Source organism: Rana temporaria, chromosome 7 (assembly GCF_905171775.1).
Source record: "Rana temporaria chromosome 7, aRanTem1.1, whole genome shotgun sequence".
In the NCBI taxonomy this organism is placed as follows: domain Eukaryota; kingdom Metazoa; phylum Chordata; class Amphibia; order Anura; family Ranidae; genus Rana; species Rana temporaria.
Window position 1 is genome coordinate 9,045,713 of NC_053495.1, and position 19,268 is coordinate 9,064,980.

General features: G+C 44.9%; 1 protein-coding gene across 3 annotated transcripts in view; it reads right to left on the reverse strand.

Moving 5' to 3' along the window:
• SRGAP3 (SLIT-ROBO Rho GTPase activating protein 3) overlaps positions 1-19,268 on the reverse strand; it is a 151,588-nt gene that overhangs the window by 41,964 nt on the left and 90,356 nt on the right. For all 3 annotated transcript variants that reach the window (XR_005750532.1, XM_040358840.1, XM_040358839.1), the window contains exons 7-11: positions 17,333-17,554; positions 15,795-15,896; positions 12,260-12,457; positions 9,272-9,356; positions 6,912-6,939 (exon numbers count right to left, since the gene is read on the reverse strand). Coding sequence is in view for 2 of the 3 variants with exons in the window: in XM_040358840.1 (XP_040214774.1) it covers positions 6,912-6,939; positions 9,272-9,356; positions 12,260-12,457; positions 15,795-15,896; positions 17,333-17,554 (635 nt within the window). In the remaining variant the exon portion in view is untranslated. The remainder of the gene's footprint in view (positions 1-6,911; positions 6,940-9,271; positions 9,357-12,259; positions 12,458-15,794; positions 15,897-17,332; positions 17,555-19,268) is intronic.

Here is a 19,268-nt window from a genome sequence, read left to right on the forward strand (position 1 = left end):
TTCTCATGGTGCAGTATGTTCAAAAAATGGGGGGTTTATTTATTAACACTACCGCTGGGGCATGTGCAATACAACATACATAAAATAAACGTTTTTTTAAAAACCAATTTCCAAAGGGTTAATGGGATGAGGACAATTGGTGGGGATAAATTATAAAAACAGAGTGATAGGCAGTCAGTATGCAAAAGCATAAGCCTCCCAGCACAGCACTACTCTCCGGTAAGATCGTAAGTGTCGTCTCCAGCTGGGGAACGCCGCGCGCTCAACAAGGTAACAGCTGATCAGTCCGGCAGTGCGTGTGGGTGTGCGTGTATCCGCTTTACGCACGTTTCGTATTGATTACGTCTTCTGAAGCGGGTGCACGCATACCTCGTCAGATAGTTTATATAGCGAGCGTCAGCATGCGGACATCCCTCCCCCTCTACGGAAGAAGCCAATCAGGAGATATTAGGGAATCCCAACTAATTGGTATATTATAGGGTATCCCGATGGGCGTTCCTATTGCCGCATGTTGGCGCTGGTATCCTCGGACATATTGCAGATTTATTTAAGCAATAATTTAAAAAGTGAGACATCGGCATTGCATACAACAGTATTACTACAAAGGACATGCAAAAATCATTGTCTCCTATGTTAGTTTCCTAAATGGTGATTGATAATACATTTGATAAAACCTTTTATGAGAAAGTATCTATTAGGCATTGCTTATAGGGGGGAACGCTATCCACATAACAACGTCAATCCGTCCGTAATAAATTCAATAGCAGAGCCTAAATATGTAAAATATCACATAATAAGGTGGGAAGGAAAAAGTCCACAAATACTAAGTGGTGGGTAGTTGTACAATAAAAACTCGGCATATACTGTAGATCAGGAATAAAAACGAGGATAAAGTGAAAGAAATAATATAGAAGGGCTGGATGTATGGATAAAGTGACAGCTAGCCAAAGCGTAGTAGTATGTAAACCGATGGTTAGGCAGCATATATATTAGATAGAATTTCATTCCTTTATATAATTATATTAAGTTGCCAGGGCAACTTAGGGCAGTGAATCCCGTTAGTATGGTGTAGGTTATCATCATAAAAAATGTTCAACATGACCAATAATAAACCCTATTCTGAGATGTAATGTAAATGAGATGTCTTAGCGCTTTGCTACATGACCATCTCGGGTTAATACATGGGTTAGGTTGGTTTAGACAAAAGACAAGTATAATTACTAGGGCACCAATATATTCAAAAATTCAAAGATTCAAAATTATTACACCCCCCAAAAAAGGGTTCTAAAAGGTTAGAATGGTTCTGGAAGCCCAATAAAGCTTCAAACAATTAGTTAATGGATTGGACGACAGCCATTCATAACAACATTAACCCCTATAAGCAAGCCACTACATAGATGGGCTAAAATGTGATATTATGTACAGATTATTGGCCCATAACATTGGTAGGTGAACTGCCTGTAACATGTATGTTGGCCCTCATAGGGGGTATGACTATATCTGTCTCTAATGTGGGCCTAAAGGTAGATGTAGAGAACTCATAGGTGTCCAATGAGGGAAACTGGTATACAGCATAGAGTGGTAGGAATATTGAAATCATTATGCTAGTGGCATAGAAATGGGCAGCATTGAAATGCTGGCTACGAGGACATCCCCGCTACTCACAGGGGTGTGGGAAAGGTAAGAGAATGGGTGGACCATATGGACTGTATAGGATAGTTTGCCGGGTGGTCTTATATTAATATGTAATAAATCTAAGGGTTGGCCAGGAAGCAATTTAGGTCAATATCCTTGTTTAGCCCAAAGGGCGCCAAAGAGCCCAGACGGTATATCCATCCCGTCTCATTTTGGGAGATGGCTGTTGTCTTATTGCCACCCCTCCAATTATCTTTAATGGTATCTATACCATAAAAGATCAAGCTAGTTGGGTCTTGCTGGTGGAATTCTTTGAAGTGGCGTGAAAGATGGTGTTTTGGAAAACCGGCTTTGATCCTGTTGATATGCTCTCGTATTCTCACTTTCAAGGGACGGGTGGTTCTGCCCACATATTGTAAGTGACACGGGCATTCGATAACATAAGTCACGTGTGTGGTATCACAGGTGATCAGCTCCTTGATTTGGTATTCTTTGAAGTCATTTCTTGATTTAAAACTTGTTTTCTTTCTGGGTTGTTTTTTACTCACCCTACAGGCCAGGCATCGCTGGCATTTGAAAAAGCCCTTAAGTTCAGGGCAAAGACTGGTAGTCCGTGGTGGATCAAGGACATTGTGCACCAGGTAGTGGCGTAGCGACGGCGCACGTCTGTAAATGAAGCTGGGTTTTTTACCTAAAACTTTAGTAAGGGCGTGGTCTTCTTGCAGGATCGGCCAATATTTTTTGATGATGTGTTCGAACTCTTTATATTGGGAATTGAAGCCAGTAATAAATGCTACATCTGTTTTGTTATTTTTGCTCTTCTTTTTGAGTGTCAGCATGGAACTTCTATCCATGTTTAGAACTTCAGCTTTTAATTTTACCAGATGTTCTTCCTTGTATCCCTTCTCCTTGAATCGGTCATCTTCTCCCGCTTAGGGGAGTACCTGGATACATATTTACAACCAATAGTCAAGCAAGGTAGATCACACCTCCGCGACAGTCTTCAATTGATCAACGAATTACAACACATTGAAGGTGCAGAAAATTGGCTTCTAGCCACTATTGACGTTAATTCGTTGTACACGAGTATATCACAAGCAGATGGGGTGATGGGGGTAGAAAAAGCCCTACACCAAAATACTACGTTAAAACAAGCACAAATTAACTATATAGTAGAAGGCCTCCAAATGGCGATGGAATGTAACTATTTCTGGTACCGGAAAAACTATTATGTACAAACCAAGGGTGTGGCGATGGGGGCTCGTTATGCCCCCAGTGTTGCCAACCTGCTGATGGACTGTTGGGAGGATGAACACATATATAGTCAAAATATTCCCCAGATTAGATTGTACAGGCGGTACATTGATGATCTTATCATCCTATGGGACGGAACAACTGATATGTTCGAAAATTTCCTACAAGATCTGGACACCAACAGGTATGGCCTCACCTTCACTGGGAAGCACAATATGGAATGCATAGATTACCTTGATCTTCAGATCTACAAACAAGGATCTAAGTTACATACAAGAACACACTTTAAATCCACGGACCGTAATGGATACATTCCATCAACAAGTTGTCATCATCCACGCTGGAAAGCCAATATACCCAAAGGGCAAATGATGCGACTCCGGAGGAATTGCAGTTCCATCACAGACTATATGGCCCAAGCAGACATAATTGTTGACCGATTCAAGGAGAAGGGATACAAGGAAGAACATCTGGTAAAATTAAAAGCTGAAGTTCTAAACATGGATAGAAGTTCCATGCTGTCACTCAAAAAGAAGAGCAAAAATAACAAAACAGATGTAGCATTTATTACTGGCTTCAATTCCCAATATAAAGAGTTCGAACACATCATCAAAAAATATTGGCCGATCCTGCAAGAAGACCACGCCCTTACTAAAGTTTTAGGTAAAAAACCCAGCTTCATTTACAGACGTGCGCCGTCGCTACGCCACTACCTGGTGCACAATGTCCTTGATCCACCACGGACTACCAGTCTTTGCCCTGAACTTAAGGGCTTTTTCAAATGCCAGCGATGCCTGGCCTGTAGGGTGAGTAAAAAACAACCCAGAAAGAAAACAAGTTTTAAATCAAGAAATGACTTCAAAGAATACCAAATCAAGGAGCTGATCACCTGTGATACCACACACGTGACTTATGTTATCGAATGCCCGTGTCACTTACAATATGTGGGCAGAACCACCCGTCCCTTGAAAGTGAGAATACGAGAGCATATCAACAGGATCAAAGCCGGTTTTCCAAAACACCATCTTTCACGCCACTTCAAAGAATTCCACCAGCAAGACCCAACTAGCTTGATCTTTTATGGTATAGATACCATTAAAGATAATTGGAGGGGTGGCAATAAGACAACAGCCATCTCCCAAAATGAGACGGGATGGATATACCGTCTGGGCTCTTTGGCGCCCTTTGGGCTAAACAAGGATATTGACCTAAATTGCTTCCTGGCCAACCCTTAGATTTATTACATATTAATATAAGACCACCCGGCAAACTATCCTATACAGTCCATATGGTCCACCCATTCTCTTACCTTTCCCACACCCCTGTGAGTAGCGGGGATGTCCTCGTAGCCAGCATTTCAATGCTGCCCATTTCTATGCCACTAGCATAATGATTTCAATATTCCTACCACTCTATGCTGTATACCAGTTTCCCTCATTGGACACCTATGAGTTCTCTACATCTACCTTTAGGCCCACATTAGAGACAGATATAGTCATACCCCCTATGAGGGCCAACATACATGTTACAGGCAGTTCACCTACCAATGTTATGGGCCAATAATCTGTACATAATATCACATTTTAGCCCATCTATGTAGTGGCTTGCTTATAGGGGTTAATGTTGTTATGAATGGCTGTCGTCCAATCCATTAACTAATTGTTTGAAGCTTTATTGGGCTTCCAGAACCATTCTAACCTTTTAGAACCCTTTTTTGGGGGGTGTAATAATTTTGAATCTTTGAATTTTTGAATATATTGGTGCCCTAGTAATTATACTTGTCTTTTGTCTAAACCAACCTAACCCATGTATTAACCCGAGATGGTCATGTAGCAAAGCGCTAAGACATCTCATTTACATTACATCTCAGAATAGGGTTTATTATTGGTCATGTTGAACATTTTTTATGATGATAACCTACACCATACTAACGGGATTCACTGCCCTAAGTTGCCCTGGCAACTTAATATAATTATATAAAGGAATGAAATTCTATCTAATATATATGCTGCCTAACCATCGGTTTACATACTACTACGCTTTGGCTAGCTGTCACTTTATCCATACATCCAGCCCTTCTATATTATTTCTTTCACTTTATCCTCGTTTTTATTCCTGATCTACAGTATATGCCGAGTTTTTATTGTACAACTACCCACCACTTAGTATTTGTGGACTTTTTCCTTCCCACCTTATTATGTGATATTTTACATATTTAGGCTCTGCTATTGAATTTATTACGGACGGATTGACGTTGTTATGTGGATAGCGTTCCCCCCTATAAGCAATGCCTAATAGATACTTTCTCATAAAAGGTTTTATCAAATGTATTATCAATCACCATTTAGGAAACTAACATAGGAGACAATGATTTTTGCATGTCCTTTGTAGTAATACTGTTGTATGCAATGCCGATGTCTCACTTTTTAAATTATTGCTTAAATAAATCTGCAATATGTCCGAGGATACCAGCGCCAACATGCGGCAATAGGAACGCCCATCGGGATACCCTATAATATACCAATTAGTTGGGATTCCCTAATATCTCCTGATTGGCTTCTTCCGTAGAGGGGGAGGGATGTCCGCATGCTGACGCTCGCTATATAAACTATCTGACGAGGTATGCGTGCACCCGCTTCAGAAGACGTAATCAATACGAAACGTGCGTAAAGCGGATACACGCACACCCACACGCACTGCCGGACTGATCAGCTGTTACCTTGTTGAGCGCGCGGCGTTCCCCAGCTGGAGACGACACTTACGATCTTACCGGAGAGTAGTGCTGTGCTGGGAGGCTTATGCTTTTGCATACTGACTGCCTATCACTCTGTTTTTATAATTTATCCCCACCAATTGTCCTCATCCCATTAACCCTTTGGAAATTGGTTTTTAAAAAAACGTTTATTTTATGTATGTTGTATTGCACATGCCCCAGCGGTAGTGTTAATAAATAAACCCCCCATTTTTTGAACATACTGCACCATGAGAATATTTTTTTCATTGGAGGATCCCCGGAACTAATAAATAAAAAAGAAGCAGAGCCATTCGGGCTAGGACATCTGTGCATCCATAGGACCCAGGAAGATCGATATCGCAGCTGCTGGAGATCCTTTCTACTTGCACTTTACCCCTGCAGGGGTGAGTGCCTTTGGTGAGTAGGGACCCAGGAGGGGAGCACCGGAGCACTGTGCGAATCCACCACTGCATTTTGTGATTCACCACCCTTGTGGGTGCACCAGTTCACGGACACTTATCTATATATACATTTTTTATCTTTATTTTTTGACATTGTGTGGACTATATATTGTGGTTGCTATATCTAACCATTGGACTCATGCATTGATTTTTTTGATTATAGCCTCATTTGCATTTTTTGCTGAGTTACACACTTATTGGTATTTACCACTCTGCTGGTACATATATAACTTTGGATTTTACATTTTCGGATTCCACTTATCGTTGATTGACGATCACGGTTTATTTTGATATATATAAGTTTGTAACCTTTTTGCATCACTTAATTTATATTTCACACATTGTGTGACCACCTTTGCGGCTTAAATAGCCAATTGTTTGCACACCTGTTGTACTACATTTAGAGTGTATACTATATGCCAATTAGGCTACCACATACTATTACACTCAGGCACTTGTATCCTTTTCACTTGGTTTGATCACATACAAGTCACATCTGTACCTTTTAGATACATTCAGCCTCTATTCTAGACAGCGCCACTACCCCTTTCATTTTTACAGCCAGTCGGATCTAGCCCAGCTTCAGGCGTATCTTGTGTTGTGGATACAAAACAAAGATACGCCGGAGCAACCTAGAAGTTACGCGGCGTATCAATAGATACGCCAGCGTATCTTCTTTGTGGATCTGCCCCTAGGTTTGCTATAGGCAACAGTGTCATTTTTTGTATTATTACCATCACTCCAGATTTTATCAATCCCAGTAATTATGAACACAGCAATACCCAACCAATCAGCACAGTCGTTTTTTTTTTTTTTAGAACGCTTACCTCGTGGTGCCGTAGTCTGCTCTCTCACCTGTAAGCAAAGACAATGAGAAAAATGAGAATCCCTATATAAAAATATTTTTCAAAGGAGATTTAAGAATATGCAATGATCTTAGCGATCTATGGTCGATAGACTAATGGATGTGCGATAAATCCCCCTGATGAAGTTTTGTGTCAAGAATTGAAACGCGTATGGCTATGGATGTGTGATAAATCCCCCTGATGAAGTTTTGTGTCAAGAATTGAAACGCGTAGGGATTGTCCTATACATTGTCTATGTACAGGTGCATCTCCAAAAATTTGAATATCATGAAAAAGTTAATTTATTTCAGTAATTCAATTCAAAAAGTGAAACTCATATATTATATAGATTCATTACACAGACAGTGATATATTTCTAGCCTTCCTTTTTTTTTCTTTATGTTGATGATCGTGGCTTACAGCTAGTGAAACCCCCAAATTCAGTACAGTGAAACCTCGGATTGCGAGTAACGCGGTTATAATGAACATTTCGCAATACAAGCATTTAAAAAAAAAATCCTGACTCGAGTGTTGTCTCGCAAAACTAGCAGGATTCAAGCCTCTGCGGTGTGCAGTACCGCATTTGGCCAGAGGTGCCGGGGGGCGTGCACTGTGCAGCTTCCCTGTTCTTCACTGTGGCGGCGTCATCGATCGTGTGTTCCCTGATATAGGGAACCACAATCAATGACGTCACACCTACAGCCACACCCCCCTACAGTTAGAAACACAGATGAGGTCATACATAACCCCATCAGCGCCCCCTTGTGGTTAACTCCCAAACTGCAATTGTCATTTTCATAGTAAACAATGCATTTTATAGCACTTTTCGCTGTGAAAATGACAACGGTCCCAAAAATGTGTCAAAATTGTCTGCAGTGTCCGCCATAATGTCGCAGTCACGAAAAAAATCGCTGATGTAGGAAATTTTTTTTTTTATAAAAATGCAATAAAACTATCCCCTATTTTGTAAATGCTATAAATTTTGCGCAAACCAACCGATAAACGCTTATTGCGATTTTTTTTTAGACCAAAAATAGGTAGAAGAATACGTATCGGCCTAAACTGAGGGGAAAAAAAATGTTTTATATTTTTTGGGGGATATTTATTATAGCAAAAAGTAAAAAATATTGAATTTTTTTCAAAATTGACGCTCTATTTTTGTTTATAGCGCAAAAAAATAAAAAACGCAGAGGTGATCAAATACCACCAAAAGAAAGCTCTATTTGTGGGAAAAAAGGACGCCAATTTTGTTTGGGAGCCACGTTGCGCGACCGCGCAATTGTCAGTTAAAGCGACGCAGTGCCGAATCGCAAAAACTGTCCCGGTCCTTTAGATGCCTAAAGGTCCGGGTCTTAAGTGGTTAGGTGGTGCTGTGTGTGACACTGTTAGGTAGATTCACAAAGAGTTAGGCCGGCTTATCAGTAGATAAGCCGACCTAACTCAGAATTTACGCCGACTTATGTTTAAGCGTATGCTCAAACAGAGATACGCTTAAACATATCTAAGATACGACGGCTTGCGCCGTCCTATCTTAGATTGCAATATTTAGGCTGGCCGCTAGGTGGCGCTTCCATTGCGGTCGGCGTAGAATATGTAAATGAGGAGATACGCCGATTCACGAACGTATGCCAGGCCGACGCAGTACTTTTACGCCGTTTACGAGATAGGCCGCGTAAAGTTAGAGCTAGGCCCTAGTTGAATAGTAATGTCAAGTATGGCCGCCGTTCCTACGTCGAAATTCAATTTTTTTTACGTCGTTTGCGTAAGTCGTCCGTGAATCGGGATTTACGTCGTTTACGTCCATGTCGAAATCAATAGGCCCGTGCGGCGTACTTAGCCGCAATGCACACTGGGAAGTGTAGGCGCCCGGCGCATGCGCAGTTTAAAAAAAAAGTTAAAAAACGTAAGGGCAAGCACAATTAGCATACAACACGCCCCCCTAACACATATTTGAATTTGGCGCCCTTACGCCCGCCCGCTTTAGGCTACGCCGTCGTAACATAGCAGGCAAGTACATTGAGAATCATGTACTTGCCTAGCTAACTTACGGCGGCGTAGCCTAAACACGCTAAGCTACGCCGCCGCAAGTTTAGGCTATTGTGTGTGAATCTACCTATGTGAGTGCAGTGCTGCAAGTCAAGGTGCTGCAGGCAGGGGGAGCCCTTCTACATACAGCATAAATGAATTTCTATAACTCCCGGGAATTGTAAGGCTGCAAGTTGGACGGAAATGAGTTCCAAAGATGACATAATGTGTATTGATCAGTAAAACTCCTTCCTGGCCACTGGTGTAAAAGCACAGCGAGGATAATGTAATGACAGGAGGGGATCCCGGCCTCTCACCTTCTCCCAGCGCCTGCTTCAGGAGGTCGTGCTTGGCCTGCAGCTTGGTGATCAGATTACTACCATTCAGATATTCTTTGAATTTCTGGAACAGAGAGGAACAAGAGGATCATTACACAATTTCTATGCGATTTATATAAACGCACGCTCTCCGGGAATCACCTATCGCCCTTCCTGTAAGGAGCGCTCTCTGCAGCTGGCAGCGTCGCACTTTATTCTCATCACATTAATCATTTATTTCCACTAGAAGCTTCATTTCCATTAATTACCCCTCCGGTATGATCATTGCCGGCATACAAAGTACAGCTTGATTTATTCTTATACCTTTATACTTTTTTTTAGGTTTTATACCTTTGAGGCCATATAGACATTGCAATAACATGTGATCACACTTAGCCAGATTCAGAAAGCTTTACGCCGGCGTATCAGCAGATACGCCAACGTAACTCTGAATCTACGCCGTCCTAAATGTAAGCGTATTGTGGAAACCAGATACGCTTAAATTAGGCTAAGATACGAGCGGCGTTAGGCTCCATTCACACCTAGGCAGTCAAATTTGCTGCGTTTTGTCGCCGCAAATCGCGGTACAAATAGCAGCGTTTTGTACCGCGATTTGCGGCGACAAAACGCCGGTATTGTCCGCCTAGATGTGCCCCGGATTGACCCCCTCTATGGAGATGGTTCCCATCTCCTAGCCGAATGCCGCCTGAAAAAAAGGTCCGGGACCTTTTTTCAGGCGGCAGGCGTCCGGCGTCCGGCATGGAGATGTGAACCATCTCCATAGAGGGACATGTGTTTTCATCCCTCTGGCGGCAGCGGCGTAGCACTACAGGCGTTAAAACGCCTAGATGTGAATGGGGGCTAAGTCTCCTACACCGTCGTATCTTAGGGTGCAATTTTTCCGCTGGCCGCTAGGTGGCGCTTCCGTTGAGTTCGGCGTATTATATGTAAATGACTAGATACGCCAATTCACGAACGGCGCATTTTTTTTTACATCGTTTACATATGGCTTTTTACGGCATAAAGTTAGTCGAACAAATAGCTGGCCTAGTCAATGTTAAGTATGGCCGTCGTTCCCGTGTGAAAATTTTACGTCGTTTGCGTAAGTCGTCCGTGAATGGGGCTGGACGTAATTTACGTTCACGTCGAAACCAATACGTCCTTGCGGCATACTTTGGAGCAATGCACACTGGGATATGTCCACGGACGGCGCATGAGCCGTTCGTGAAAAACGTCAATCACGTCCGGTCACGAGTGATTTACATAAAACACCACCCCTGTTCCACATTTGAATTAGGCGGGCTTACGCCGGCCTATTTACGCTACGCCGCCGCAACTTACGACGCAAGTGCTTTGAGAATACTGCACTTGCCCGTCTAAGTTGCTGCAGCGTAACGTAAATAGGATACGTTACGCCCGCTCAAAGATACGCCGCTGTACGTGAATCCGGGCCTTCAGATGCTAAATGTCCTCACCTCCAGCCATCTGTCTGTTCTCTGTGCTAATTGACCCTGCTGTTGTGTGAAGATGTCCTGTGTTTACACTTATGATAATGTGTATTGTATAGCAGGTAAATGCGGAGACGGGACGTCTACTCTGAAATGTCATATCCGAGTCGCCTCGTCTGGGTAAATGATTAGTTAATTAGCTCATGTTAATTTATGTTCTGGTTACCTCCTCTTTAAACTGTATATAAGATTGTATTCTTGGTTCTATTAAACACTCCGGCCCGGATTCTCGTACGAGTTACGCCGGCGTATCTCCAGATACGCTGTCGTAACTCTGAGTCCGAGCCGCCGTATCTTGGCGCCTGATTCAAAGAATCAGATACGCCAAAATTTCACTAAGATACGACCAGCGTAAGTCTCTTACGCCGTTGTATCTTAACTGCATATTTACGCTGGCCACTAGGGGCGTGTACGCTGATTTACGCCTAGAAATATGTAAATCAGCTGGATCCGCAAATTCACGAATGTACGCCCGGCCGACGCAGTACAGATACGCAGCTTACGTTAGGCTTTTCCCGGCGTAAAGTTACCCCTGCTATATGAGGCGTACATGCGGCCTACCAATGTTAAGTATGAACGTCGTTCCCGCGTCGAAATGTGAACATTTTACGTTGTTTGCGTAAGTCGTCCGGGTATGGGGCTGGACGTAATTTACGTTCACGTCGAAACCAATATTGTATAGCAGGTGAATGCGGAGACGGGACGTCTACTCTGAAAGGTCATATCTGAGTCGCCTCGTCTGGGTAAATGATTAGTTAATTAGCTCATGTTAATTTCTGTTTTGGTTACCTCCTCTTTAAACTGTATATAAGATTGTATTCTTGGTTCTATTAAACACTCCATTTTTAGCAGACAAACAAGTCTCATCTCGTTGTGTGCTTGTGAGAAGCTGGAATATCTGATATCTATATCCAGACTGATAGGAAGCGGTATATGACGGAAGCACTCAAGCGGAGAGTGGGACGCGTTCCGTTACACTCCCCATGATTGGTTGTGGAAAAACTTTAACCACTTCAAAACCGCACGCCGTCATATGACGTCCAAAAAGGGGATCTCTTATCCCGGGTGGAGGTCATATGTCTGGATTTGTTTCCACATTTTGTCTCTCATAGTTGATGACAAGGGGTGGTGTCACCGATATTCACTGGTTGTTAGGGACACTGGCGGCCCCGCTCCTGAGTCAGGGCTCTTAATGCTGCCTGAGCACAGCAGTGTTAAGGTCCCCTGTCCCTCAAAACTGGGGTAATGCATTGGGCCAGTAAGGCGGCCGCTAGTGCGAGGCCTTAGGCGACCGCCTAATTAGCCTAATTGAAGAGCCGCCTCTGGCTATCACTGTGACCAATCACAGCTAGCAACACGATTGTATGCAATGGATGGCATGAAAGGAAGCCATTTATTTTTTTACAATTGTCATGTGATCTGCTGTGATTGGTCCCAGCGATCACATGACACTGGCAGCTCCAGTAGAGAGACTACCTACCGTGAAGTAGAAGATCTCCGTCTCTTGCTGGTTGGCTCTGCGTTTGGAGATGTTGAGTTTGCTCATGTAGGTCTCCGAGGCGGCCAGCTTGATGGACTCGGTGGAGCGGCTGTGCTGGAAGGCGTCGGAGACGTCAAAGTCCTCGACAGTCAGCATGTCTTGCAGGGTCTGCATGGTGGCATCTAAGGTCTTCTTCACCTGTGCCAACACATAGAGCATGGATCACATACGGTAACATTGGTATGGAAAGCCTGCAGACTGCAATAGTTATAAGGTGTCCTCTAGAACATTCTAGCCTCCAAAATAAAGATGGCAGCTATCATTGTATCGGTTGCTCTGAGTGATGCCACTGTGCCCATCAAACACAGCCACTGTGCCATCAAACGCAGCCACTATGCCCATCAAACGCAGCCACAGTACCCATAAATTGCTGCCACTGTGCCATCAAACGCAGCCACTGTACCCATCAATTGCTGGCAGTGTGCCCATCATTTGCTGCTACTGTGCCCATCAATTGCTGCTACTGTGCCCATCAATTGCTGCCAGTGTGCTTATCAATTGCCGCTACTGTGCCCATTAATTGCTGCCAATGTGCCCCATCAATTGCTGCCAGTGTTCCCATCAATTGCCGCTACTGTGCCCCATCAAATGCTGCCAGTGTGCCTATCAACTGCCGCTACTGTGCCCCATCAAATGCTGCCAGTGTGCCTATCAACTGCCGCTACTGTGCCCCATCAATTGCTGCCAGTGTGCCTATCAACTGCCGCTACTGTGCCCCATCAATTGCTGCCAGTGTGCCTATCAACTGCCGCTACTGTGCCCCATCAATTGCTGCCAGCGTGCCTATCAACTGCCGCTACTGTGCCCCATCAATTGCTGCCAGTGTGCCTATCAACTGCCGCTACTGTGCCCCATCAAATGCTGCCAGTGTGCCTATCAACTGCCGCTACTGTGCCCCATCAATTGCTGCCAGTGTGCCTATCAACTGCCGCTACTGTGCCCCAGCAATTGCTGCCAGTGTGCCCATCAATTTCCACTACTGTGCCCCATCAAATGCTGCCAGTGTGCATCGCCCGGCACTTACCTGTCTCGCAGCGGGTCACGGTGGCGTCCTCCACGTCCACGCTCCTCGATGTCTTCTTCTGTCCTCTCTATCAGGCGTCCAATCACAGCGCCTGTAGTTTCAGCCAATCAGGTGACAGGTAACAGACCCAAGCACCTGTTTGGTGGGTCAGCGTTAGGAAAACGATTCATTCGCTTTCCTAACACAACGCTGAGTTAACAGCGAGAGCCCAGCATGGCGCCCGCTGTTCACCTTTTTGGACGCCTATTATAGCCTACGGCTCTGTTCAGGCGCTTAAAAAAAAAAACAGCCCCTGTAATTCAGGTGCCCGGCGGCGGTCAAGGGGCCAGACACCTGAATAGGGGGTGGCAGCGGCGACCATAGATAGATTCATGCAATGCAAGAATCTGTCTATGGTGAGAGAGAGGTGGCAGGAGAGAGGGGGCGGCGCCCGTGCGCCCTTTATGGACGCGCCGCCACTGTGGTGAACCACAATGTCCTGCTCCAAGGCGAGTCTGCAACGAGCAGTCAGGGAGAGAGGATGGAACCCGGGAACACATTGCCTAAGGCAGGGGCGGGCTGACAACTCATGGGGCCCCGGGGCAATAGGAGATTATTGGGTCCCCAGGCAATATATTATGGGACCACACAGTATACACACACACATACAGTATACATACACACACATACAGTATACAGTACATACACACACACACACACATACAGTATACATACAGTATACACACACACACACATACAGTATACATACACACACATACAGTATACATACAGTATACACACACACACATACAGTATACATACAGTAACAGTATACACACACACACAGTATACATACACACACACACATACAGTATACATACACACACACACATACAGTATACATACACACACACATACAGTATACATACACACACACATACAGTATACATGCACAGTATACACACACACACATACAGTATACACACACACACACACACACATACACAGTATACATGCACAGTATACACACACACACATACAGTATACAGTACATACACACACACACACACATACAGTATACATACAGTATACACACACACACACACATACAGTATACATACACACACATACAGTATACATACAGTATACACACACACACATACAGTATACATACAGTAACAGTATACACACACACACAGTATACATACACACACACACATACAGTATACATACACACACACACATACAGTATACATACACACACACATACAGTATACATACACACACACATACAGTATACATGCACAGTATACACACACACACATACAGTATACACACACACACACACACACATACACAGTATACATGCACAGTATACACACACACACATACAGTATACATACACACACACATACAGTATACATGCACAGTATACACACACACATACAGTATACACACACAGAATACACATACACACACAGTATACACACACACACACATACAGTATACATACACACACACATACAGTATACATACACACACACATACAGTATACATGCACAGTATACACACACACATACAGTATACACACACACATACACAGTATACATGAACAGTATACACACACACACATACAGTATACATACACACACATACAGTATACACACACAGAATACACATACACACACAGTATACACACACACACACATACAGTATACATACACACACACGCATACACAGTATACATACACATACAGTATACACACACACATACAGTATACATACACACACACGCATACACAGTATACATACACATACAGTATACACACACACATACAGTATACATACACACACACGCATACACAGTATACATACACATACAGTATACACACACACATACACACACAGTATACATATACACACACACAGTATACACACACACACATACAGTATACATACACAGTATACACACACAGAATACACATACACACACACACCCATACAGTATACATACACACATACAGTATACATGCACAGTATACACACACATACAGCATACACACACATACAGTATACACACACAGAATACACACACTGAAAAGGTACTGGAGAGGTGGGCAGCTATAATCTTGGGATTTAAAAAAAAACACAGATTTTTACATACTGTCCCTGCTTTTATTGAGGCTGGCAACCCTGATGGGGCCCCCTAGTGGCATGGGGCCCTCGGTCAGTGCCCAAATGGTCAGTCGGCCCCTGGCCTAAGGAGGACATGGCCAGTGTAAGGATATAGCCGACGGGTCAGGACAGAACTCAGAGCTGTGTGGAGGACTGGAGGTGAATGAGCAGAATGGAGCATACCGATAAAATTTGTTGCAAAGGCTTGTGGGTATTTGCAGGTCTACCTCATCTAATAAGTGTGAGAAGAGCTGCGGAGGAAAGAACAATTGTACTGTAACACAGACAGGGAATCACCTCCTCGTTTTCGATCTTCAGCGTGGTGAGACGCGATTGCAGCTGGTGATATCGCACGAGGAGCTCCATCTGTACCGGCTGCTGAGCGCTGACCTGACACACCTGAGAAATGGCAGAAAAGTCACAAAGACATATAAAGCATGAATGTAAAATACGCAGAATAATGGAAAGGGGATGTATTGTATTCTACATCAAGGCTCCACCCTCCAACCAATGTCCATCTTCTCCAATACTGCTGGAGGACTCTGCTCCTTCCTCCAGAACTCTCCTCTCCTGAAATACTCTGCTCTGCTGGAGGACTCTGCTCCTTCCTCCAGAACTCTCCTCTCCTGAAATACTCTGCTGGAGGCCTCTGCTCCTTCCTCTATAACTCTCCTCTCCTGAAATACTCTGCTCTGTTGGAGGACTCTGCTCCTTTCTCTATAACTCTCCTCTCCTGAAATACTCTGCACTGCTGGAGGACTCTGCTCCTTCCTCTATAACTCTCCTCTCCTGAAAGACTCTGCTCTGCTGGAGGACTCTGCTCCTTCCTCTATAACTCTCCTCTCCTGAGATACTCTGCTGGATGACTCTGCTCCTTCCTCCAGAACTCTCCTCTCCTGAAATACTCTGCTGGAGGACTCTGCTCCTTCCTCCAGAACTCTCCTCTCCTGAAATACTCTGCTCTGCTGGAGGACTCTGCTCCTTCCTCCAGAACTCTCCTCTCCTGAAATACTCTGCTCTGTTGGAGGACTCTGCTCCTTTCTCTATAACTCTCCTCTCCTGAAATACTCTGCACTGCTGGAGGACTCTGCTCCTTCCTCTATAACTCTCCTCTCCTGAAAGACTCTGCTCTGCTGGAGGACTCTGCTCCTTCCTCTATAACTCTCCTCTCCTGAGATACTCTGCTGGATGACTCTGCTCCTTCCTCCAGAACTCTCCTCTCCTGAAATACTCTGCTGGAGGACTCTGCTCCTTCCTCCAGAACTCTCCTCTCCTGAAATACTCTGCTGGAGGACTCTGCTCCTTCCTCCAGAACTCTCCTCTCCTGACATACTCTGCACTGCTGGAGGACTCTGCTCCTTCCTCTATAACTCTCCTCTCCTAAAATTCTCTGCACTGCTGGAGGACTCTGCTCTGCTGGAGGACTCTGCTCCTTCCTCTATAACTCTCCTCTCCTGACATACTCTGCACTGCTGGAGGACTCTGCTCCTTCCTCTATAACTCTCCTCTCCTGAAATTCTCTGCTCTGCTGCAGGACTCTGCTCCTTCCTCCAGAACTCTCCTCTCCTGAAATTCTCTGCTCTGCTGCATGACTCTGCTCCTTCCTCTATAACTCTCCTCTCCTGAAATACTCTGCACTGCTGGAGGACTCTGCTACTTCCTCTATAACTCTCCTCTCCTGAAATACTCTACACTGCTGGAGGACTCTGCTCCTTCCTCCAGAACTCTCCTCTCCTGGAATACTCTGCTCTGCTGGAGGACTCTGCTCCTTCCTCTACAACTCTCCTCTCCTGAAATACTCTGCACTGCTGGAGGACTGGTGGACTCATACACACCTCGTCACCCATGTGAGGCTGGAAGTCAAACTTAAGCGGCGGGCAGAAGACCTGGTTATAGAGGTCCATGATTTTGTGCTTGTCACTTCGAGCATCCAGATTGTCCACAGCATTCTCGATGATGTCAAGGCCTTCATGCCGGGAAGTCTCCAGCGTATACTCGGCTGAGAGGTATGTGCGGAAGGTGCGGGCAAGACTGGAATGGAATCCCAGGTCACAGCACTGCGCAAACCAGAGAAATCAGTGAGACATCTTACCACATACCATACATAGGCAAAGGGCAACTCATGGTTGATAGTACAGTACTGGGCAGTAGTCTGTGTCTCTGCCCCTCCCACAATGGTGAGATTTCCCCCCAGTTTATGTCTCTGCCCCTCCCACAATGGTGAGATTTCCCCCCAGTTTATGTCTCTGCCCCTCCCACATTGGTGAGATTTCCCCCCAGTTTGTGTCTCTGCCCCTCCCACAACGGGGAGATTTCCTGCAGTAGTCTGTTTCTCTGCCCCTCCCACAATGGTGAGATTTCCTGCAGTAGTTTGTGTCTCTGCCCCTCCCACAATGGTGACATTTCCCTGCAGTAGTTTGTGTCTCTGCCCCTCCCACAAAGGTGACATTTCCTGCATTAGTTTGTGTCTCTGCCCCTCCCACAATGGTGAGATTTTCCCCTAGTTTGTGTCTCTGCCCCTCCCACAATGGTGACATTTCCCTGCAGTAGTTTGTGTCTCTGCCCCTCCCACAATGGTAACATTTCCCTGCACTAGTTTGTGTCTCTGCCCCTCCCACAAAGGTGAGATTTCCTGCAGTAGTTTGTGTCTCTGCCCCTCCCACAATGGTGAGATTTCCTGCAGTAGTTTGTGTCTCTGCCCCTCCCACAATGGTGAGATTTCCTGCAGTAGTTTGTGTCTCTGCCCCTCCCACAATGGGGGGATTTCCTGCAGTAGTTTGTGTCTCTGCCCCTCCCACAATGGTGACATTTCCCTGCAGTAGTTTGTGTCTCTGCCCCTCCCACAATGGTAACATTTCCCTGCACTAGTTTGTGTCTCTGCCCCTCCCACAAAGGTGAGATTTCCTGCAGTAGTTTGTGTCTCTGCCCCTCCCACAATGGTGAGATTTCCTGCAGTAGTTTGTGTCTCTGCCCCTCCCACAATGGTGAGATTTCCTGCAGTAGTTTGTGTCTCTGCCCCTCCCACAATGGTGAGATTTCCTGCAGTAGTTTGTGTCTCTGCCCATCCCACAATGAGGAGATTTCCCTGCAGTAGTTTGTGTCTCTGCCCCTCCCACAATGAGGAGATTTCCCTGCAGTAGTTTGTGTCTCTGCCCCTCCCACAATGGTGATCTTTCCTGCAGTAGTTTGTGTCTCTGCGCCTCCCACAATGAGGAGATTTCCTGCAGTAGTTTGTGTCTCTGCCCCTCCCACAATGGTGATCTTTCCTGCAGTAGTTTGTGTCTCTGCCCCTCCCACAATGGTGAGATTCCCTGCAGTAGTTTGTGTCTCTGCCCCTCCCACAATGGTGAGATTTCCTTCAGTAGTTTGTGTCTCTGCCCCTCCCACAATGGTACCTCATCATCAGTGCTGCCCATCAGTGCCACCTGCCAGTGCCAATCTGTACCGCATCAGTGCCAGTCAGTGCCGCCTGTCAGTGCCCATCACAGCCGCCTGTCAGTGCCCATCAGTGCCGCCTGTCAGTGCCCATCACAGCCGCCTGTCAATGCCCATCAGTGCCGCCTGTCAGTGCCCAGTGCCACCTATCAGTGTCCATCAATTGAAGGGGTTAAGGATGGCTTTTTAATGGTAAAAGATGGCGCTTATCTTGGAAATGATACTTTTTGTATCGATTGTATTATTAAATATTTTATTATATTTATATTGTATCAAGAATTCATTCATGAAGATTTGCAATGTTGCTGAAAGTCCACTTTCTGAAAAGCTGGATCC